The 24,237-nt window shown below is 46.7% G+C and overlaps 1 protein-coding gene across 3 annotated transcripts in view; it reads right to left on the reverse strand.

Annotated features, from left to right (window-relative positions):
* Gas7 (growth arrest specific 7) overlaps positions 1–24,237 on the reverse strand; it is a 234,128-nt gene that overhangs the window by 56,085 nt on the left and 153,806 nt on the right. For all 3 annotated transcript variants that reach the window (XM_052195493.1, XM_052195494.1, XM_052195495.1), the window contains one exon: positions 3,956–4,036. In XM_052195493.1, coding sequence (XP_052051453.1) covers positions 3,956–4,036 — 81 coding nt within the window. The remainder of the gene's footprint in view (positions 1–3,955; positions 4,037–24,237) is intronic.

The following is a 24,237-nucleotide window of genomic DNA, read 5'->3' on the forward strand; positions in this document are numbered from 1 at the left end:
GACTGGATTTTCTATATTGCCCTTCATACACACACACACACACACACACACACACACACACACACATACACATACATATGTACACACACACACACACACAAATGCACATGTATGCATACAGACAAGACACACAGACACATATACATGCATACACATACACATACACACAGACACACACAGACACAGACACACACACATGCATATGCACATGTATTATGTACACAGACAAGACACACACAGGCACACACATATACACAGGCAGATATACACAGACATAGAGACAGAGATATACACACAGAGACACAGACGCACACATAGAAATAGTCACAGAGATACACAGAGACACACAGACACACACACAGACATACACAGACACACTCAGACACACACATAGACACAGAGATATACACACACACATACACAACCAGACATATTACATACATACACACACGCACATAGATATAGACACAGAGATACACACACACAGACATAGACACAGAGATACACATATACGCACACAGACAGACACTCCTAACAGAGAGCCGAGTGTTAGTGTAGCCTGGCAGCTGTCTACTCCTCTCCACCTCCACAGGCAAAATGAAATCCAGTGTGTTCCTTTCCCAGGCCACATGGCTTAGCAGACCCTGTCCCCAGCTCCCTCCTGTCCAGATCACTGACTCCCTTTCTGTTCTCAAGTCCACTCATGAGACTGAGGCAGGCTGTTGCTGCCTTAGCATCTTTGACCTGGCTGTTCCTGGCCAGAGGCAGTGCCTCTCCCACCCCTCCCTACCCCAGCCTCATCACTGTTCCCAAATCTTGTCCTAAATGTCACTTCTTCACTGACATCTTCTGATTCCCCAGCCACTGTCACAGTGCCCCACTTTTACTCCTTGTCAGAGCGTGCAGGGATTGCCTGGCCTATTTCCTTTGTGCTTGCTTGTCTAAGTGCCCCAGGACATCAGTTCCCTGGGGGGGAAAACAGTGGCATACTTAGGGTTAAAGGTGGCTGATAGAGGCCACGAGATGGCTCAGTTTGGCAAACCTGACAGTCTAAGTATGATACTGGGATGTCACAGGGGAAGGACAGACAACTCCCAAAGTTGTTCTCTGACCTCTGATGCTACAACACACATACTGGCACTCACACATTACACACACACACACACACACACACACACACACACACTAAAATTTTAAAAAATTAAAGAATTTAATACACTGCCACAGTGACTTTCACAGAAACAAACAAAACAGAAAGCACTGAGATCTGGCCTTGTTGAGTCTTCATGACATCCTGAGGATTTGGTGCATCTCTGAATCAACCTTAGATCCTTACTGTGCCTATTTCTCTTCCCACAACAATGCTCAATCTCTGTGAAACCAAATGAGAAAAAAAGCTATGGGGAAAAAGCCTTGTGATTCTCTACAGAGAAATAGAGTGGCCACCACTTCATTCTTTACTTGCTAGACTTAGATTCGAACATAAGGAAAGAAGACAATTAGCATACGCCAGACCCTGCTCTCACTGGAATGGTGCATTAAGATGAAGGGTTGATGGAGAGAGGATGGAGAATGGATGGAGAGGATGGAGGAGGAATGGAGGGTGGATGAAGGAAGGGAGGAAAGTAGATGGAGGGAAGATGGAGGATAGAGGGTGAGAACAGAGGGTGGGGGTGGGGCTACAGAATGGGTGAAAGTCGGTGAAGGGAGGATGGTTGGATGGAAGATGGAGGAGGGTGGAAAAGGGGAGGATGATGGGGAGCAGGGGGATGAAGGGAAGATGATGGATTGGAGGGTGGGAGGAGATGGCTAGAGGAAGAATGATGCGGGTGGGGAGTCCGAGGCTGTGTAAGATCCCGTGAGCAAGCTGCCGAGGGGCACATGGTCTTCCTCCAAGGGTTCTGTTTCGAGTTCTTGCTTGTGTTCCCACCCTGACTTCCCTCAATGATAGGCTGTGACCTACATGTTGAAATAACCTCTTTCCTCCCTTAAATTACTTTTGATAGGAGTGTTTTATCACAGCAACAGGATGAAATTAGAACAGGGGTGGATGGTAGGATGGGAGGTGGGGAGCGGATGCAGAGAAGATGGTAGGAGGGAGGGTGGAGGGTCAACTGATGGCTGAGGTATCTTCATGCTCCGCAGTTAACATGATTAAAATCATGAAGCTAGGTCAGGCCCTCTCATGGTCACCCTCTGGGCTACTAATGTATGACTGATGAAAAAGAGGCCTGAAGGCAGAAGCAAGATGGCCAAGACCCCAGGAAACAACTAATAATGTCACATATTACAGACGGCCACTGACAGTAGACACACTTGGATTTTAAATAACAGGGAAAAAAGGCCTCACATTCAGTTGGGATACACTGGTCAGCATATGATATAGCTGTCGTGTCCCACACTGAAATGGGTGTGAAAACAAAGAATACAAGACATTCGTCCTTGTCCTCATGGGTCATGCATGGCCCAGAGACCCCTGAAAGACCAAGACCCCTACTGTGTGCAGTGCTGGATGGATGTTCTGTACCTCAGAACAGTCTCTGAACTCTCACTGTAGTCCTGTAAGCCCAGGTGCCTTTGCTTTGGGCCTCTCCTGTGCTTTTTGGGACATTTAGCAAGAGCCCTAGAGTCTTCCTAGAGAACACCTGTGAGTGCCTTTCCCTGTGATTGTCTTAGACCCTACCCAATGGCCCCTGGAAGGCGGAGCCTCTCAGAATTGAGATCAGACGGGCTTGCAAGCACATGACAGGCAGTGAATGAACACAGCGGGAGTCCCTATGAAATGTGTGGGTGCATCAGGGTGACTTTCAGAACAGGGCATGTCCACCAAATCCCCAAAGAGAACACGGCCATTAAACTCCTTTGCCAGGGGGCCGGTTGTGTGGAGAATCTATGCTCTTAGACTTAGGAGATGCTGTGCTAAGCTGCTGAGGTGTGGGCAGCCACTGCCCAGGTCCTCTGACCCTCTTCCACAACTCCCCACCCTTCTTAACCCCCTAGAGGCCTGGCACACTTGAAACTGGGCCATGGAGTGCTTTTGACATGCTTCTGGGTGATAGAGGGTCTGTGACTCCCAGGCCTCTACAGAGGTCCAAGCCAAGGTCACCCAGTGTTCCATGCCACACAGGTGACAACACAGGGCTCTGATAATCCTGGGTGTGCTGAGAAGACTCTGAAGAGGCAGCTGTGAATTTATACAACAATGAAGCCAGGTTCATTGGGTGGAGACATAGAGACCAGAGCACTAGGAGACACTCAGGTCCTGCCCCTCAGTACACCATGGGAGGAGAGCCTCAGCAGAGAAGAACATGGGATGCACTAAGGCCACACATTGTGATACAGATTGAGAGGTTGAGGGCCCCAAACAGAGTGGTCAGGGAAGGCTGCTTGGAGGAGGGAAACACAGGTGAAATAATAAACTGTTTCTCCAGGTGCTAAGCCCTCCCTCTAATCCTCTTCATAACATCTAAGAACTAGAACCTAAGGCATTTCTGGATAATTCTTATACCTAGTATAGGAATGTATATCTCAAACAATGCCATTCAGATACCTCTACAGATAACGTACATCCTAACAAACAAACTCACTTCCTTTCCAGAACATTCTGTTCAAACATTCTCCCGTAAAACTCGACCTCCTTTCAGCTTCCGCTCCTCAATGCTGATGAGAGCCCTGCATCTGGAAAGATCTCTGATCCCTGACATCACCTAGCCAGATCTCATCCTAAGCACCTCAGTAGCCAAGAGCCTTAGGTTCCCAGAGCTGCAGCTGGTCCTGCCTGGGCATGACCACCGTGTTGGGAAGCAGGCTTTAGGGACATGGTCTGGACCATCTCCAGGTCTGGTTTACAACATACCACAATAGGTTTCAGGACTCAGGACCCACAATCTCAGCTTCCCAGTGAAAGTGGGTATACAACCCTCCCACTTATCCCAAGCTTCTGAGTGACTCTTACCTGTTGCAGGCAGAGAGCTCCTGTGAGGGCCAGGGCTGGCTGAAATCCCAGGAGAACTGCTGGGACGTTCCCAGGTGGTCTCTGCCAAAGGAAAAACAAGATCAGTTTGAGAATGTCTTGTTGAAGTGTCACAGAGCAGAGTGATCCAGAGGCAGTCACCTTCCTTAGCAGAAGCCAAAGGACACCTTCCTTCCTTACCTCAGCCCGACAGGAGTGTGTTTCACACCTATACCCCTTACTGCCCAAGCTCACCCCTCTCGGCAGAGCATCCCTTAGCCAAGGCCCTTCTCTGCATGGTGGGCCTGAGTACATACTTTCCAGCTAGAATCTTCTACCCCCTTTCATTCCTCTCTACTTCTGTTCCTAGAACTCCCATCTCTAGTCCCAGCTGTACACCGGGCATGTCTTCTCAAAGCCTATGGTAGCCTCAAACCCCAGTGCTCAGAGTGAAGAACCTTGGTCTGTAGAAAGATGGTCCTCAGCCAGTGGGTGTGCCTCAGGCACCTCAGACTCCGCTGTTCTGTCCTTAGTTAGGTCGTTTGTTTTTGTCTTTAGAATCACTGTCTCATAATGTAGCCAGGGTGACTTGTGATTGCCCCGCCTCAGCCTCCCAAGTGCAGGTGACAGTCATGTGCCCCCATGGGCACGCAGCCTGTTCTATGTCTTTGTTGAACTGCGGTTTTGAGTGGTCTTCCTGGTTACTTCTCCTGAGACTCAGCCACACAGGCCGATCAGAAATTCACCAACACTCCAGATCTATTCCTGTCTCCCAGAGCTTGGGGCTGTGAGCGGACTTCCCACAACATTATCTGATGGTAAAAATAACTTTTCTTTGGTCAGGTGTGGTGTCCCACATCTGTAATCCCAACACCGGGGAATCTGAAGCAGGAGAATGAAAAGTTTAAAGCCAGGGCCTGCCAAGATGACTTAGCGGGTAAAGGTGCTTGCTGGCAAGCTGACTTTGATCCCTGGAACCCACAAGGTAGATGAAAAGAGCACTGCATGCACGCACTCGCACACGCATGCTTGCACGCACGCAAGCACGAAAACGCGTAAGCATGGACTCACGCAAGAATGCAAGCACGCACACACGTACACGATGTAATAAAACAAGCTTTTGAAGTTTGGGCCACAGAGTGAATTCAAGGCCACCATGGACAATTTAGTGAGACTTGTCTGGAGACAAACAAACAAAGCCCTTCCTCACTATACACACTCTGAGAATGCCATGAAGAAACAAGCATTACCCATAATCTCACGCTCAGAGGCCAATGCTCCCTACAATTTGGTATCAATGTGCCCATTTCTTTTTGTTTTTTGAGGGGGATCTTTTGGTAGTTCTTTTGAGGGTCTTGCCTAGCCTAGCCTCAGACTTGTAGTGAGACTTCTGTCTCAGTCTCCAGAGTGCCAGGATTACAGGTGGGAACCGCTGAACGCTCGTCTCGTGGCTGCTGACTGCATGTTTGTCTTTGAGAGAGAGCATGACTTCCCTGCACTCTCTCTCTCTCTCCATGTGACTCTCTTTTCAGATCACTCCAGAAGGGCTGGAAAGCCCAGCAGTTCATCTCTATGACAGCAGCAAGTGAAGGGGTCAGCACCCCAGCTCTACCCCTGGTGACCAATTCCTCAGACACTCACAGCCTCAGTTTCCCCTTCTTCAAAGCAAACTTTACAAGAGCAACAGTATCAGCACTCAAAGAAAGCACCTCCCCAGTGTCACACTTTAGACATAAGGTTATTTTTTTTTAAATTAAAATATGGATGGATATAATATAACAACTTCCAATAAAAACTATCACTGAAAAGTTAATGTTTCAGAGGTTGAAACCATAACTCCCCATTGGTCGCCTCCCCTGACTGAGAATCTAATTTGGATTCCTTCCTCAGCTTCTGCCTCAACTTCTGTGTTTTAGGAAGCATGGATTGAGGGTTCCAGGGAGTTGATTAAACAGGGTAACATGGTCCCTTCCTGCCTAAAGGGAGAGGTTGCACGGGAGAGGAGAAAGCCAGCTGGAGAGGGAGAAGGAGCCACCCTGACCAAACAGAGGTGAGGTATCAGGAGAACTCATGCTTAACATGGGGGCTCTGGATTCCACCCCTAGCACCATAAACAAGGGGAGCTTCCTTAGGAAGGAGATGTAACTACTCCTGACTCTAACCTAACTCCGCTGGAAGGAAGTCCCTCCTCCCACCTGCCTGGGGTCAGCTTGCTTGGAGACTCAAACTGCTGCCTGAGTCTAAAGGGCTCAGCCCTGGCTTTCCTCTTTAGCCCTGGTCTCCTGGCTTCCCCCAATGGACGATCCAAAACCAGAAACCGTCTGCTCCATTTTCCCTCATCACTGGTTGGGGGCCTGAGATGCACCTGCCGTCAGTGGGTCGCTGGTGCTTGTGACCTTGCTTCTCTCCCACACGATCTGATCTTCCTGCCTCCTGACTCTGCCATCTGTACCCTAGCCCCAGAGCCAGTAGACTGCTGACCCCAGAACACGGTTCCTGTATTCAATTGCTCACCTGTAAAAACTCCTCACCCACCAGATACAAACATGACAGAGACCAACCCCATCTCCCAGCAAGCTGCAGCAGTGTCCTGTCCTTGTCTAGACAGCCTTCTCGGCAGGCCCGGTTAGCCTGTACTGGTGATATCTGAACATGCCTCTTCTGTTCTCATATTTGGAAATCACCATCTTATGTATTTAAGAAGTCTTAAAGTGCCTCCTCTTCCATGCAGACTTCCAAGATTACGTTCTTTCTCTTGGCCAGATATTACTGCCCTCCAAAAAAGCCGTGAGAGTGGGCATGGTAACCTAGCATCCCCCATCCTCCGCAGCTGCTAACCAATGAATTCCTCTCAGGATGCTGGCTCATCCAGGTGTTACCTGAGTGTGGGCAGGAGATGGAGGTACACATGGGGGGAGTCAAAGGTCTGAGTAAAAATTCTGAGGTGCTCCTTCCCCCAGCTCAGAGCTCTAGGTAAGACTATAGAAGGCTTTCAGTGTCACAGTAGTGATTGCTTGGTGTCTTCCCCAGAGTTCCTTCCCACCATCCTCCCCAATGACCCTTCTGCACAGGTATCTGCCTCAAATGGGTCTGAGAACTTGAGCCAGGGCCCAGCACACACATTCCAGCCCTTGGATGGTCACAGGTTTTCACCTTGACATCTGTACTTTGTCCCTTAGCATAGCAGCTCTGGCTGGTTCACTCATGAATGGATCCTCACCCAGCCAAACTGTCACCCAGTCTAACAGAGCTGGACATTGTGACAGTACACGGGCGACCCCCACCTGGTGTGCTCCTCAGCTATCTAGGGACAACAGGCTCCTTTTCTATCTAAGCTCAGGGAAGGTCCCCAGGGAAGCGTGTCCCATTTGTTCTGCTGACTCTGTTCCCTCGGTGGCTGAGGTCACTGACCTTATTTTAGATGGAGGAACACCTCACACACTTGCCTCTCCAGCTGATGTACAGACTCTGCTACGTCATCTTCTGTCCGCTACAGGGTCCTAGTTCCTGCCCTCATCCGTCCATCCTTCTGGTACCTGCAAGCCACAGCTGCTAACAAGCAGGGGGAGGTAAAGGCACAGCCTGAGCAGCTATGCTCAGCCCCATCTCCAAGTAGAAGGACAGAAGGTAAAGCCTGAGCGGCTGTGGGCCCTGCTGGCTCCCTTCAAAGAAGGCCGTGAGGAGGGGTTAGGTCAGTGTTTCTCAAACTGTGGGTTGTAACCCTATGAGGGGGATCACATATTAGATATCCTGCATAACAGATATTTACATTCTGATTCATAACAGTGGCAAAATTACAGTTATGAAGTTGCACTGAAATAATTTTATGGATGGAGGTCACTGTAACATGAAGAACTGAATTAAGGGGTTATGATGTTAGGAAGGTTGAGAACCACCGGGCTAGGGTACCTTATAGCTCGGGAGGCTCTTGTGAGTGTTTTGAAATTCACAGAGAGAAGCTGGCCTGCTGGGAGGTACTTGCTCTCCAAGAGGTGGCTGATCAAGTCCTCTGTCCTCCCAGGCCCCTGTAAGTGCTACATCCTTCTTCTCCAGTTGGGCTTCTGTAGGAACAGGGCCTCTGCCCGAAGCCACAGCCCAGCCTGTCTCCTGGCTTTGGCCAGATCTGTCCTATGTGAGACCTGAGGACCACTGCAAGCCTGGAGCAGTAAAGGAACAGAGCCAGACCCTCTGGAGAGGCCTGGGCATCTGGAGAGAAAACACTTTGGTGAGGAAGGATCACACCAACAGCAGGATCATGGCAAGTGACATGGCCCAGAGAGGGGAAGCCATTTCCAGGTCTGCAAAGAAGACCCTATAATCTGCCTACGGTGAACAGGCTCCCTGAACTGGTCCAAGCAAGACTAAAGACTAAAGATCTGGTCCCAGATCAAGGCTCTTCCACATTCTCTGAGTTTCCATTGCTCGGACCCTGAGCTCCAAGATGGCTGTCATCACAAGGGCTGGGGACACTGTGTAAGTTGCAGTGAGTAAGAACAGGAGGAGTGAGCCATTCCCTGGGGACTCTTTTCCCACCCAACACACTGATGGAGAGCAGTTCCCACAGAACACACTCTCCTAATGGCAACACTCCTTTAGGACCTTGTCCACGGAAACCAGGGCAGCCAGACATACGTAAACAACTGTCCATGGGTGAAGCCAGCTCAGGGAGCTTGTTTTCTCCTGTTCTGTGCCAACAGTCAGGAATAATGTTCCCTCACAGTGGCTTATAGGGCCTGGCCCTCAAAGGAAAAAATTTAGAAGAGGGCACAATTGAAAAGTTGAATGCTATGTTAATTCAGTTTTCAAAGTACAATACAATACAATACAATACAATACAATACAATACTCCTTTTATACAATAATGCATTTTTAAATTTAATATAAAATTCTTAAGCACGTAATGTTTAATACATCAATACAATAATGATTAAACAGTTAAGACAGTGAGTGAGGTAGGAGATATTAATTTGACATAGTGGACTCTGGACTTTTGGAGCCCTTGCTAAGACTAAGCCTGCCTGCACTGGAGCACACAGCTCCACTGGGGAAGCTACAGGTACTCCTGGTCCTCTCCACTGGTCCTGAATATTTGTTATAGGTCTACTGACAAACCTTTGTGTCTTCAAGTAGTCCTCACCCTTTCCTCCAATGGCTTAGCTCATCTTCAGGCCCCTGTGGTAGCTCTCTTCTGCTCTCAAAACCTTAGGCTAAATAACAGGTGATAGACAGCAAGAGCAAGCTTCAAAGTCCTCTTCTGCCTGCCTCTTTATTCCTTTCTCTTTCTTTAGTGGGTACCCCTACTCTGCGACAAGGTCCCATGTAGCCCATATTGCCCTTATATGTAGCCAAGGATGAACTTTAATTTCTCTGATCATCCTTCCTCTACCTTCCAAATGCTAAGATTTATTGGCACGTTCTACCATGATCAACTTATGAAGTGCTGGGGTCCAACCCAGGACTGGCTGTGCACCAGGCAAACACTCTACCAACTGAGCTTCCTCCCAAGCCCCCTTCAGTGCTTCTTGCATTCTCTCTGCTCCTGATTCAGTGGTGGTCCCAGCAGTACGTGACCAGGCTTAGGTATGTGGCAGCCCTAAGATCTCCCTTTCTAGCCCCTGCCCCTCCCTAGTCAGGAGTAGCTTCTCCCAAGTTACCTAGCTCCTTGGTATTTCCCAGCACCAGGAATGTAAGTCATTCCAGGAGTGTTGCAGGAGCCACAGTGCCTTGACCCAGGACATCTTCTGTCCACTGAGAGTCAGACACTGGATCTGTAGTCACTGCTTCCATGTGTGTTTGTAGCCTCAGGATGCAAGCCCAGCTTACTTTCCCTCACAAACCAGCAGCAATTCCAGGCCCCTTCCCTGAATCTATGTATTCTGGACCCCTAGCTATTCAGCATCTTCATAATGGTATGAGCCTTAAGCTCCAACCCCAGTCTCTAAGCAGGAGAGACGGTTCTCTCCCTGGACAGCTGCTTGTGCCTGGAAACATCTGACAGTGTGGTATCAAAGACCATCATCTCCCTACATATATATCTCTATCTCTATCTCTATCTCTATCTCTATCTCTATCTCTATCTCTATCTCTATCTCTATCAGATATCTATATCTATATCTTATCTCTATCTCTATCTATCTATCTATCTATCTATCTATATCTATATCTATATCTATCTATCTATCTATATCTATATCTATCTATCTATCTATATATATATATATATATATATATATATATATATATAGAGAGAGAGAGAGAGAGAGAGAGAGCACATGTACATCTGGAGAACGAAAAAGCAAAAGGAAAACAATGAGGGGGATAGGTGATATTATTAGAAGGATACTATCATGTTAACAGGGAGCTGTGATGGCTAATCTTGATTGTCAATGTGACTGGACTAACAAATGCCTATAGAATCTGTGAAGTATATGTCTGAACATGCTTGTGAGATTGTTTCCAGTGAGGATTAGATCACGAGAGCTCTGACTTAGTGACTGGCTTAATACATTGATGAGTTCATGCTATTCTTGGGAGGCAGTAGCAAGCAAGATGTGTCTGTGTGTGTGTGTGTGTGTGTGTGTGTGAGAGAGAGAGAGAGAGAGAGAGAGAGAGAGAGAGAGAGAGAGAGACTTGGATGAAGTAGGTCACTGGTATGTTTTCTTGGTGGCCATATCTTACCCTACCCCCTCTCTGTGTTTCCTGCTGTTGGCCATGCTATAGGCTGCCCTTCCATGAGGAATAAACACTTCTAACACCATGAGCCAAAACAAATCTTTCTTCCCCTGTTAATATGATGATCAAGGAAAACCTTCTGAGAAAGGGATGCTTAAAGAAAGACATAAAAGAGGTTTATTAGGTGTTTATTGCATGCCTCTGATTATTCCAAAATTGGCATCTGAAAACATGATCTGTTTATTGTCTCAAATGGTTCCAGAAGGTCAACACTTAGAAGTAGGCTTAGCATGGTGGATCTAGTGCGGGGACTCCCAGAAACTGGTAGGTGAATCATGGCAACAGAAGCCAAAACCATTGCTACTGAGCTGTATATAATACGGCAGCTAACTCACCCAGAGGCAGCAAGCCAAGGGAGAGCAAGGCAGAAGTCTGTTATTGCCTAATCCCATAACTCACAGTCCATCACAACTGCCGAGTCCCATAGACCACTCTTGATAGAGTCTAGAAAAGGAAGGGACATGAGTAGCAGGGGTGGGTGCACTGGGGGCCATCTTGGAAGCCACTTACCATGATTGGGAAGAAGACAGCCTAGCACTTAGCTGAGGGAAGAGAATTCCAGGCCCAAGGAATAAGAAGAAGAAGGTCCTGAGACAAAAAACATGCCTGCCATCTCCTAAGAGTGGCAAGAAGGATGGGATGGCCAAAGAGGACATGATGAGTGGGGGCTGTGGTGGGGAGAATAAGGTCAGATGCAGTAGAGATTAGTTAGCTCAATATGGGAAATGGTTCCTAAAGTATGGTGGGGGGGGGTGCTGGAACATCAGTATTAACAGAAAAATGTTAGAAATGCAATTCTCAGGCCCTATCCTAGATCTACTGAGCTTAAATTGGGTGCCAGGTACCTGTATTATACACCCTCTGGGGGATTCCATAGTCTGTCCTAGATCTTACTAATCATTGCAAGGATGCTGGCTTTTATTCTGAATGGTGTGCTTTGAGCAACAAAGCAACATGATCGACAACTGCCTCTGAGCTGGTTTCTTCGATTGGGCCACCACATGCCTTCTGCTGTCTGTCTCTATCCAGGCCTGCCAATCCTATGGAGATTGAGACAATCCTGGACTCTTCCCAGCAACCTCTGAAGGAATACTAGAAACAGGGTGTCAAGGGCAAGAATGCAGTAGAGACCACCCCTGGACCTTAGCAGACAGGCATGGTGGCACCAGCTTTGACATCAAAGTGAGGGAACCACTGAGATCGTGGGTGTCTCTTTCAGCCCAAGTGAGGGAAATCAGGATATCTGAGAGAGGCCATCCCCATGACCTTAGCTACGGAACTGGCCTCCTCTATGCATGATTCTCAGGAGGGTGGACAGATCATTCCTGAACCATCTAAAGGCAACTCAATAAAGAAACTATTCTTGGGTTGTTTCACTCTGATTGTTTCTGTGCCAGGTCACAGCAAAACAGGTGTCAGGTCCTGCTAGCAGGAATGAACCCTTAGCAAACAGAACAACACAAATGCTTCTCTCTAGTATCATTTCACTGGCCCTTTCCTGGAAAGAATTGCAGGATCAGCCCTGTCAAATTGTGAGCCATGTCCTAGTTATGTTTGAGAGAAGGGTGTGTGCTTCCATCTGTTGGGAGCCTGGTACTTCCAAATGGGTCGAAGAGGTGTACGGAGCTCTGCAGTTTCTGACCTACAATGAGCTTCAGGGACAAGAACCCTGTCCAGAACTTTGGTCCCCTCCTCTGCTTCCCTGCTCCCTCCCAGATGCCAAGCCTCTGTCTTACCATACCCTACCTCTGTTTTTATCTCTTCATGGAGCACATCTCCCAGAGAAAGAGGTGAGAAAGTATTCTTACCACACCAGGAATAAAGATAAGCTAGGACACATCCTTTAGCATGACTGAGCTGTTGGGGTATCCCTTAGTGAGCCAGAAATGTTTTTGGTGATCCCCACTTCCCACTGTCCTGCAGCTCACAAGGCCTTTGTAACAACTCTGAAATTCTTTGGGGGAGGGAAACACTGCTCCTGTCTTACAGAAGATAAAGGTTAAGGGCAGTAGTTGTATGACACAGAGACTCCTTTGCTGGTTAACACATCCAGCTCTGAACTGTCCAAGGCTGCACAGTGGTCTGGAGATGGGCAGCGCCTGCAGACCTACCCATACCCTGAGGGACCCTGAGAACATTTAGTGGGGGCTTGCCTGCCCCTCTTGGGTGGAGGAGGAGTGATGGTTGACTTCAGCATGAGAAAAGCATGTCTCGCTGCCAAACCAACAGGTGTGTACAGCCAACTGGCAGTTCACAGCTATTAGGCCCTGAGTTGCCCTTGACAAAACTGGAGGCAGATGCCAAGAAGGAAACCGTATCTAGTCTGACACCCGAGGTTCCCAATCCAGAGCCTAAGTGCAGTACCCAGGGCCCCTGGCTCATTTCTTGAGGCCACTTTTGCTTTAGAATCTCTAGGGCCATTGGTCTGAAATGCTGATCCCTAGACTCCAAGCCTGAGGATTAGGTTTAGTCAGTGGAAATAGAACCCAGAAATGATTGTTTTTATTTGGCAACCTCAGTGATGAGTCAGCTAAGGGGAAAACCCAGGGAGCCCATCGTAAAATCATCATGGAGTCCCATCACTGGCAGGACCGGACAAGCCCCAAGGGAAGTGTCAAACTTAGGACCAGGTAAGATATACACTAGCAACACAAGGTAATTTAGGAAACTCCCAAATGCTCACTATATCCATTCCAATCTTCTAAAACTACCAAGGTCATAAAATCTGTCCTCAGAGAGCTCTTGTTTACGTGAAGCTTGGCTATCTGTTCTAGGGCCCAAGCACATTTTACCAGTTGGAGCGGAGTACTGAGAACTCATAGCAAGCCAGAGTCCTCAGTCTGTCCTACAACAGTTGAGCATGAGGAACGAGAAGGTGAGCATTGCAGGGTGGAGAAAGTGAGCAGGCTGAAGACAACACAGAGGGACAAGACTCCAGAGGTGGGGGATACGCTCATTCTGACTGAGTGGAGTCTCTGTGACCTGCTGGTTCAGGCAGCTGCTTAGCCACTGTTGTCCAGGTTTTTGGGACACTGGATAAGGACATGAGGAACTGCCAGAGCAGCTGGGTGAATGACTTTCCTCCTACCCTGATGATATACCCACTTTCCCATCCCTCCCACCATGGGCGCAATCTGAGAGCTGAGACTCTCAATTAGTTCAGTCTGTGTTCTACATAGAGTGGAGCAGGTCGTCAGGAAGCGTTTGATGAATGAACAAAGACTCAGTTCAATACAACTCAGTCCAGTAGCATTACTAGTGACTGATTTAAAAAAATGATATGCCTTCTTGTATATGCAGGTAGAAAGATATGGAGAAAGATCAAGACAAGAGCCAGCGAACACAGAGAGCACGCCATTTTCTTCTCAGTATGTGACTTACAATACAGTTACAGCCCTGCTTCAAAAGTGCCAGGGGCTGGGGTATAGCTCAGTGGTACAGTGCTCGCTTTCCATTGACTCAATGCTCAGCATGTCAAGTGAATAAATAAATAAAATACATGGATACTTTACAGAAAAAATACAGCCAATTATACTGATCGGTAAATAAGAAAACCTATTAAAAATCTCCCTCAAAATGGGAGAAACATAAACTAAACTAACAGACATCAGGTTTTTATTCATGGGATTAATATGATCCTTCTAGGGTGACCCCTCTTAATGTAGATCTGGAGAAGCAGAGCAGAGAGGGGGCTGATTCTCCTGGATAGACTACAGGTGCCTGCCAAATTTCCTTTTAACTGGAAGACAAGTGTCATCAAATAATTGAGATGTTTTTCTTTAATATTTGTTGCTGTAGTAGAAAAGTCCCGGAGAAGACTCCCAAGTGTCCACCAACCGGGGAACAATTATATATGGCCAGAAAGGCATTCCCCGCCGGGAGAGCAAGGAGGCCAGTGTGGAAAGTGTATTGCTGTGCACATGAAAGTGGTCACCTTCATGAGAAGAAAATGTATGTGCTGTTTTACGGACAGAAGTTGCTGACAGAAACCCTCAAAGCATATCCTGAAAATGGAACCTAAGTAAAACAATTATTTTCACGGCTCACCCCACTACTAACAACAGCACCCTGCTTTTCTGTATGCATTTCCTCGCTGTGGCTTCCTTTACCTTGGGCCACCCATGGCCCAAAAATGTTAAATAGAAAACCCTAGGAATAAACCCTAGGTTTAAAGCTGCACTTCCGCGTTAAGGAGCACAATGTAAGCTCACGCTGTACCGTTGAGCTCACTCAGGGCTGACTGGCTCCTTTCTCCAGAGGATCTACACTGTATACACAACCCATGCCCTAGCGATCAAGGGTCATAAGATCATGGTGCACCTGTCTAACTAACTCTCATTTTGTCCCACAGCTTTCCCAAAGTTCCTGGATCGTGATTCTAGAATTTCCAGTGTGCCCGGGAGAAGCTGTGAAGTGCTTTCTTGAAGTACACAGGTGCAATATTTGGGTAGGGTGGAAATCTTCACTGCATTGGCACAGGAATAAAGACGACAGGGAATGGAAAGGACACCAGACCCACGCAGACAGAACCAGCTCATCACAGAGTCCACAGGTGCTTCCCAGGGCAGTGGCAAGAGCTAGTTGGCAAATGCTGTCCCAACAACAGGCAAAATAGAAAGCTATTTATCATACGTCTTTTGAAATTGATTTCCACGTGGGTTAAGACTTCTAAGCGTAGGGGAGAGAATCGGGAAGTGATAGAAAGTATTTTAGGGGCCAAAACCCAGAAGAAATATTACTGTATTTCGTGGGTAAGTACCTTTTAGAGTATAGCATCAAAGAGGAGAAATCATAAAAGCTGGCTAATCCATATGTAAAAAGTAAGTTAAAATATGTGAATTAGAGCAGCAGAGAGGGCTCAGTGGTTAAGATGTTTACCATACAAGCAAGAAGACCAGAGTTTGGACCTCCAGAACTTACATAGATGCCAGGTGGGCATGGCAGCTTGCCTGTCTTCCCAGATCCGAAGGTGGAGGCAGGGGATCCCTAGAGCAAGCTCTGGGTTTGGCTCCCTAAAAGTACAAGGTTAACGAATGGTCAAGAAATAGTCTTGACCTCAACTGAGGGCCGCCATACACACATGTGCCGACATTCATGTTCACCCTTACACACGTGTATTCAAACACGTGCATATACACATGCCCACTGTACACACATAAATATGAAATAGAAGTAGAAAAATCACCATCAGAATTACACAACATCATGAAAGTTAAAACCGTTTGCTATATACGATGAAGACCTTTTTTTAAGAAAAGGTCCTATGGTGCCTCATGCCTGCAGCCCCAGACCTTGGAGAATGATTTAGGTGGGGGACTTGAGTATAAACCCAGAATGGGCTACACAGTCAGACTCTGTCTCAAATAAATAAATAAATAAATAATCCAAGCAAACTCTCATAGATCATTGGTGTGGCTACTGGGATCAGCTCAGAGTCCTACAAAGTGGAATCTGGAATAACCACCTTCTACTACTGGTCTTTTCTAAATGGTTCTTGAGGAATGAGAGGCAAACTCAGAGAGAAATAGAGGGCAGGAGGCTCCGCAAGGTCTTAGTCTTAGGGCTGGTTTTCCAGTCCTCTCCGCATCTCAGAGCCTCTGTTTACTGCCCTTTTTTAAAGCCTCCGTAAGTAGCTTTCTAGTCCTCTAGTAAGACCAAACCAGCTCAAAGGCAGACACAAGCCACACAAGCCTGTACACAAGTCAATCCATCCAGGGGCGTCTGATTGGATCTGGGATATTTTCCCATGACCCTGTCTCAGCGAGGATGTCTGTGACTTCTCCACTCAAAATCATACAGTGCAACTGCTCCGAAACCCCTCCTCCCTAAAGAGGCATTGTCTCCTTACACAGCACCTTATTGAGTTGTTTCTTTTCTGAGAAACACAGCATTTATTAGCGCTAGCTGCTCTGCTTTGCTAATCCTTGTGTGGAAGACTTTCCGGTAAAAGGTGTGACGTTATGTTTATAAATAATGCTCAAAACTGACGAGAGTGTTTCTCTTCACAGGAAAGAGGAGATTGTCAGAAAGAATTAAGATTACTTTGGGAACCAGAAATAATTAAGTCTCTCCTAGGCGCAGCTGAACAGGTGCTTGCAAACATACCGGGTTCTGAGTAAGGCCGTCCAACCAATGTGCAAAATGGAGCCCGCACTCCTCTGAGAGCACAGGACCCTTCCTAATCCTAACCAGTGCTTCAAAAGGTACAGAAGTTCCCAGCCAAAAACCTAATTCTCACTTTTTTTTCTTTTGGATTTGGATTTGTTTGTTTGTTTGTTTGTTTCCCCCCCCCCCCCCCCCCCCGAGACAAGATTTCTCTGTATAGCCTTGGCTGTCCTGGAACTCACTCTGTAGACCAGGCTGGCCTTGAACTCAGAAATCCACCTGCCTCTGCCTCCCAGAGTGCTGGGATTACAGGTGTGCGCCACCACCACCCAGCTCACTTTTTTTTTCTAATGTCAAGAAAAGGTACTGGGATAGAGAAGACCCAGCTTGCTGATAGAATGGGAAACTCTAGAGTCGAATGCAGAAAGAGTCCTCAGGAAAATGCCAAAACAGATTCAAAACCCTCTCTATAAAGAGGTCAGAAAAGCCTGTCCTCCCAGACAAATGCTATCTATGCAGGGGGAGCCTGAACAGGAGCCTTGGGCAGAGTTTCTCAGAGCTCAGAGCGCCCCAGGATCACCAGGAACTCCTTCCAAGAGGCTTGACCCCCAGCATGTGATTCTCAGGTCTGTCCTTTGAGGCCTGAGAATTGGAATGCTAAATTCCTAGGCACTTCTGTGCCAGAGGCAGGGACGAACATTATCCTACCAAGCTGCAGCTGCTGCAGCAGCTGTCTGCATCCAGGTGTTACACATGCACTGATCAAGTAGCAAGGCAGGATGAAAACACTCTAGAAAGTACTCCTAACTTGATGCGCCCACTGTTCACCCCACTCCCACCTCTTCTCATGGGTGGCATTGCTGACAAATATAGGAACTTCGTTTCCCTTCCTGGACCTTATCTAGAGCCACTACAGATAGCCCCGTACTCACTGTACCGCCAAAGGCTTCCCTATTACATGGCCACCACCAAACCAGGCTGATCTGGAGCCCTGGAAGTAGCATTGCCTAACCTTTCCACCATGAAGGGTGAAGGCCAGCAAAATGGCTCAACAGGTAAGGCAGCTAGCTGGTTGCTATGCTGACCTAAGTTTAATCCCCAGGACCCATAGGGTAGAAAGAGAAAAGTGATTATTGTAAGGTTTCCTTTGAACTCCATATGTGCACTGTCTCTCTCTCTCTCTCTCTCTCTCTCTCTCTCTCTCTCTCTCTCTCTCTCTCTCACATACACACACACACACACACATGCATGTAGGTACACACTCAACACACACAAATGTAAGAAAAAACATACTCTGGAGGCAGAGGCAAACAAATCTCTGTGAGTTCGAGGTCAGCCTGGTCTACAGAGAGAGTTATAGGACAGCCAGAGCTACATGGAAAAACCATGTCTCAAAAACCCAAACAAACAAACCAACAAACAATGCCCCCCCCCCCAAAAAAAAGAAGGTTGGGAAAATCTTAAAATGTATGTATGAGTTTTACAGGTTTCATGGAGCTGTCTTACACACACACACACACACACACACACACACACACACACACACACACACACGTTGGAGGGGCCCTAGGCTGTTTGATGTAAGCTCTGAAAGGGTGATAGAGCAGACATGCTTTCTCCATCAAGGAGCAGAGAACCAGTTGTGAAAATGTCAGCATTACAAGACTAAATAAAAAAAGTGAAGCTTTTGTAATGGGAAGTAAAAGGCTAAAAAGACACCGCCAAGCAACCTGCCAATCGACAGCAAGCGGATGACTGCAGAAACTGGCAAGCTGGCCAGAGAGACCCAGGTAAGGAACCATGAGCCCAACAGGGAAGATTCTCTGAGGGTATAGAAGAGAAACCAGCCAACTCCACAAACAGGCAGATCAAAGCAGCCTGGGGTTTGCATGCTCATCACCAGGACCTCCCAAAGGAACCCCAATCCATTTACTGAAGAGTTAAAGTTGAGCCATTTTCAGAAGGGGCAGGCTCTACTCCCAGCACACTGAGCTTACAGTCCATCCGGTGTTCCTCATGGTTACAGGAGCTCTTTCTTCTGGGGGCAGTTATCTCTGAGCATTCAGACTTGCAGATGGCAGAAGGATAGAAGCTTCAGTCAACAGCCACCATGCAAGACTTTGGTCATGATCTAGCCAAGGATGATGAGGCCCATGGGGGTCTTAGTGGCCTTCCACATGGCTCAGTCCACAGCTCACAGGGAGTTAGGCACACATAAACATAGGCTCCTTGCATGACTAACTTCTCACCCGGTTTTCTGCCTCCCACACCTCTTGGAAGCGCATCCTACTTTGGAATCCAACTCAGATTGAAAGAACAAAATGCTGTTACCCCACTCCTAGATCTGCTTCCAACAATCAGGATCCCATGGAGGGGGAATTGTGCCAGCTTTATGTACAGAGGCACACTAGTCAGCAGTTGTGCGTGATAAACACTTTCAGCTTGACATTCTTGGTTTCACAGGATTTTTGTTTGTTTGTTTCGTTTTAAGCTTGAAGGGACCTTCTGGAGTATACGCGGGCAGGAAAGGAAACCACCACCAGGCCACCAGGAAAATTCCCTTGAACAACTCATATGGACTTCAGGAAACCTTTCTCATAGCCATTTGCATGGAATTCGCCCACTCCACCCGGCAAGAAGCCATCAAATGGCTAATTAGAGCTGGCCACAGAGAAGGCATTGAGCAAACACTTGTTGCTTGATAAGCGAGTCATGTGGCCCTTTCCCACTCACGAATCAGCATAGATCCCACTGATCCCACGGCAACCTCACCTTCAAAACATCTACCTTGCTTCAAACAGCTTCTCTCTGCTCTCCTCTGTGTCTGTCTTCTTATAGCCATAGGTTCCCACCAGCCCTTTGGTCCCACAAGTCCTAGAGTGGCAACGCTTCATCCACATTAACAAGTCAGATGTATGAGAAAACAGCGGGTGAAAGGCAGAGAACAGATTAAGTCAGAAGGTTCCTTTGCAACTAAGGTTCGGTTTCTCTCACATTGCTTCTTCTCTTTCTTGTCCTCCCTCATTGCCTCCTATTTTCAAGTGCATTGGTAAATAGTATCCTGACTTTCTGTAAGTTGCTGCTTCTGACTCTCTTTTCACTGTCTGTCTTTCTGTCTGTCTGGATGTCTCTCTGTGTATGTATGTGTGCAAGCATGTCAGCATACATACATGTGCTCGAGCACTTGCCTACTTACACATGCACACCACATGTGCACATAGAAGTCAAAGGGAAGCTTATGGGAGTTGGTTCTCTCCCTCCATCGCATAGGTCTTAAGAACTACACTCAAGTCAAGAGGCTTGGCAGCAAATGCTTTTCCTGTTAAGCCATCTTGCTGGCCCATGATCTTTAATACTTGATACAAAACCATGAGGCTCTGTCTGAACATCGGGCCCAAACTTGAACATCCACAGATCGGATGTGAAAAACACACACATGAAGCCCACCTGGGCAAAGAAATGTCCCAGGGAGTAGGCTGAGCCTCATCTCCATCAGGGTGGAGCCACACCTCATGGATTTTGAGAGAAGAAGGGCTCCATACGTTTAAGAGCGCCCTTTCGCGTTCCTAGTCAGACATTCTCAGTCTCTGTGTGCATGGTGCTTCTCAGGCAGCATCTAGCTTGAGGACCAGCCAGGACAGACATCTACTGACTGTCTCAGTGCGACAATCCTTCTGGATTTCAGAAGTTCTGGCCCTGCCCGACTGTTACCTCCTCTGTCCCTTAGTCCACTGTGACAGGGTGATGCCATTTCCTTAGGAACTTAATCATCGACCAGCACTTTCCCAAATTTTGACTCACAATAATGGTGTATACTTTCAACGATCAATCTGGTAACTGAAATCATGCACACAGTACCAAAGGATTAAGTCGGGATTCTTAGCAGTTCCTTCTCTTCAGTGTTTATCATCTCTCTGGCTTAGCATGCTCCGACTTCTTCTGATTCATTGTAAAATATATGATACAGGGCCACAGATCATTTTCACTCTAAAACTTACTTCCCTTATATACCTGCATCTTTGCAAATCATCCTCCCTCTGTCCCATCTCCCTCTACCTTCCTAGACCTGAGACTACTATTATGCTCATTACATCCAGGAAACCAAATCAGTAGCTCCCATGTGAATGAGAACATATTTATTCATTTTTCTTTTCTTCTTCCTCTTCTCTCTCTTTTTTTTTTTTGTTTTTTGTTTTTTGTTTGTTTGTTTTCGAGACAGGGTTTCTCTGTGTAGCCCTGGCTGTCCTGGAACTCACTCTGTAGACCAGGCTGGCCTCGAACTCAGAAATCTACCTGCCTCTGCCTCCCAGAGTGCTGGGATTACAGGCGTGTGCCACCGCCACCACCACCCGGCCCTTATTCATTTTTCTGTGTCTAGCTTATTACTGTATAATTCAGGGTGCTGTGGATTCATTTAGTTGCTATGGTCATAGACCTCTATCTTCTTTATGGCCAAATAGTATTCTATTGCAACTCTGTGCCATGTTACTTTTATCTATTCATCCACCTATGGGCACTGGGTCGGATTCTGTGCCGTGCCTGCTGTGAATATGCTTCAATAAACACAGTACGTCTGATACACCAACTCAATTTCCCTTGGCTGTATAGCTTGTAGTGGGAATGTTCGATTAACACTTTAAAGGGTTTAACCCAAGCAAACATCATTTGTTATGGGCACACCCGCATCCTTACCATTCCTTGCCTTTAATGAATGCATGCCAATCATATTAATGATTATGAAGGATCCTGCCTCACCTCACCATATTGATGAGCTCTGCTAGTTTCTCAGACTGCTCACTCCTGACCCTGAGAGATCACTGAACTCTGGAGTGTGACTAATGAGAAGGGACAGGACCATTTGCAGGCACATACTTCCTAAGCAAAGCAGAGGCCCTGCTCAAAAATCAACAACTCCCCCTCCAAAAAAAACAAAACACCACATCACCACCACCACCATAACAACAAAAACAACAAAGCTTCCAAAGAGAAAAAAATTAAAAAAGAAGTCTTAACTTCTCGTTCAGCCACTAAGGTGTATCTGTATCTGTATCTGCTGTATATGATTGATGTATATGATATATATGATGTGTATGATGTATATATAGATGTATATGATGTATATGTATATGTGTGTATGTGTATGTACACACACACATACATACATACATACATACATACATACATACATACATACATACTACACACATCAGACTCCAAGTTTCTTGGATTTCATCTTGTTCATCTTGTCCACCTGCCAGGGTACTGGGCACACATGTTCCTACCAGGAAATGCTGAGCTGCAGATGATAGCTGTGGGCTCAAAGTCTTTGAGATGATAGAAGCTGTTAGGACTTCTCCCTACACTGACAAGAATAAATGCTGGAAGCTACGCCAGCAACCTCAGGACCATAAACAGCAGGCAGGTGAAGGGCCTCTCTGGGCAAGTTCTTGCTCATTCTCAATCTTGTCACCATAAAACTGAGTTATTTGTCTTCAAGCAGCTCTTTGGGAGTCTCTGCTTTAGCTTCAGTGGTTTATAGATATCTGACCTTTAACCTCAGAATGATGACAAGTGCTGCATTTTGCTTTTACGGTTTCTCTTATGTCAGGTTTAACTTCATGCCTCAACTTTGTATTCTATTCCTGTTACTGTACCAGTTTGGATCTGATAAACCCATCCCTTCCCCCCACAAATACCACCAAAGAGTCATGTGAGAAGGCCTAGTCCTCAACTTGGAGTGTTATTAGGAGGTGGTGGAGCCTTCAGTGATTAGGTGAGGCCTAACATGGTGGGGTTTAAACCCAGCACTCGAGAGGCAGAGGCAAGCAAGCAGATAGTTCGAGGACAACCTGGTTAGTGAATTCTAGAGCAGCCAGAGCTACACAGTGAGATTCTGTCTCAAACAAATGTCCTGTATGATAACATCAGGAAGCGAGCTCACACGGGGTATATACTGTTCCCTAGCAGGGGACACTAGGAACCCAACCTCTGTCTTTTTGTTTCCTGCCATGTTGTGAGTGTGCCTCTTGTGCCACATGTTCCCACCACAGTGTGCTTTGGAACCACAAGTCTAACAAACCTTTCTTCTTTATCAGTTAATTATCTCAGGTACTTTATCACAGTAACAGAAAGATAACTCAATGATGTCTGTATCAATTGTGTTGTAAGTCTCCTTGCAATCAGAAAAAAAAATTAGTAAGTGGAGACTATTAGGAAGCACTTAGGAATATGAAGTAAAAAATGTTTTGCTTTTTCCTGAAAGCAGACTGTGATTCAGCAAGTGTATGGCAAGCCCTCTCTCTGTCTTGGTGTTTTGAGGAAATGGTGCTCCCTGACACTTTTGACACATGCCAAAATTTAGAAGTCATGCCTTAAGAATCCCCAAACAGAGCCTCTAAGGAACTGCTTCCAAAGTTAATCAAGAATGTCACAGAGCATCCAGCATCCTCATACATGTGTGCTTTTAAATAACAATTTTTTATTGCAATGTAATTCGCTGTATTATAGAACTTAACCTGTAAGATCTTGTGATACAGTGGGGTGGCTTTGGTCTGTTTCTGGAGTGTGCAGCCCTCACTATTACCTAATTATAGTACATTTCAATCACCTTAACCCGTGCTCATTAGCAGCTGCTACTCACCCATCCTGTAGCCCCTGGCAACCGCTCATCTGCTTTCCATTTCTATGGATTTGCTTGTTTTAGGCATCTCATACAAACCGAATCCCACAGAATGTAGTCCTCTGTGTTTATCTTGACTTGGTGTGATGATTTCAAGGATCATCCTTGCTGAAGGGGGTGTCAACTCTGCTTCCTTCTTCTCTATAGCTGAGTTCAGTTGTGTGCTCACACCCCATTTTGTCTACCCACTCCCTGATTGTTGGGCACTGGGGCCTCTGGCTGTGGAGACAGTGATGTAGTGTGTGTGTGTGTGTGGCGGGGGGGAGTTTCAGTTTTCTTGAGCACAAATCAAGAAGGGGAAAATGGGATTAGAATCCCCATATTTCTTTTTGGTGCAGTGGTGTCTGGACTCTTTGCTGCTGACTGCTAGCTCCAGCTCCAGCTAACAACCAATGGGGCGCAGTATTGCATTCTTTACTAAATAATTCAAAATCCCTTGACTTCTGAGGATAGAGTAAAGGACACAGTCTGCCCCCTTTGTCTTTGGATGTTAGTATGTTTTGAATTCATTTAGTCTTTACCATAAACAAGAGATTACTTAAAATCTGCCGGAAAATGAGAGATATGCTGTGTACTTAAACAATACGAATTAAAATGGAAGCTCAGGAGGAGAAAGCAAAAGCTACACCAAGGGAGAATAAAAGCAGGCTTTCCTGTTTAACAGCTTTCCTCTGGGAATCCCTTAAAAAATAAGGGGAGTGGCCAGGAAGAGGGAAAGCATGGGGGGGGGAGGGGAGGGAGACTGGGAGGAGTGGAGGGAGGGAAACTG

This window comes from Apodemus sylvaticus, chromosome 10 (assembly GCF_947179515.1).
Source record: "Apodemus sylvaticus chromosome 10, mApoSyl1.1, whole genome shotgun sequence".
Lineage (NCBI taxonomy): Eukaryota > Metazoa > Chordata > Mammalia > Rodentia > Muridae > Apodemus > Apodemus sylvaticus.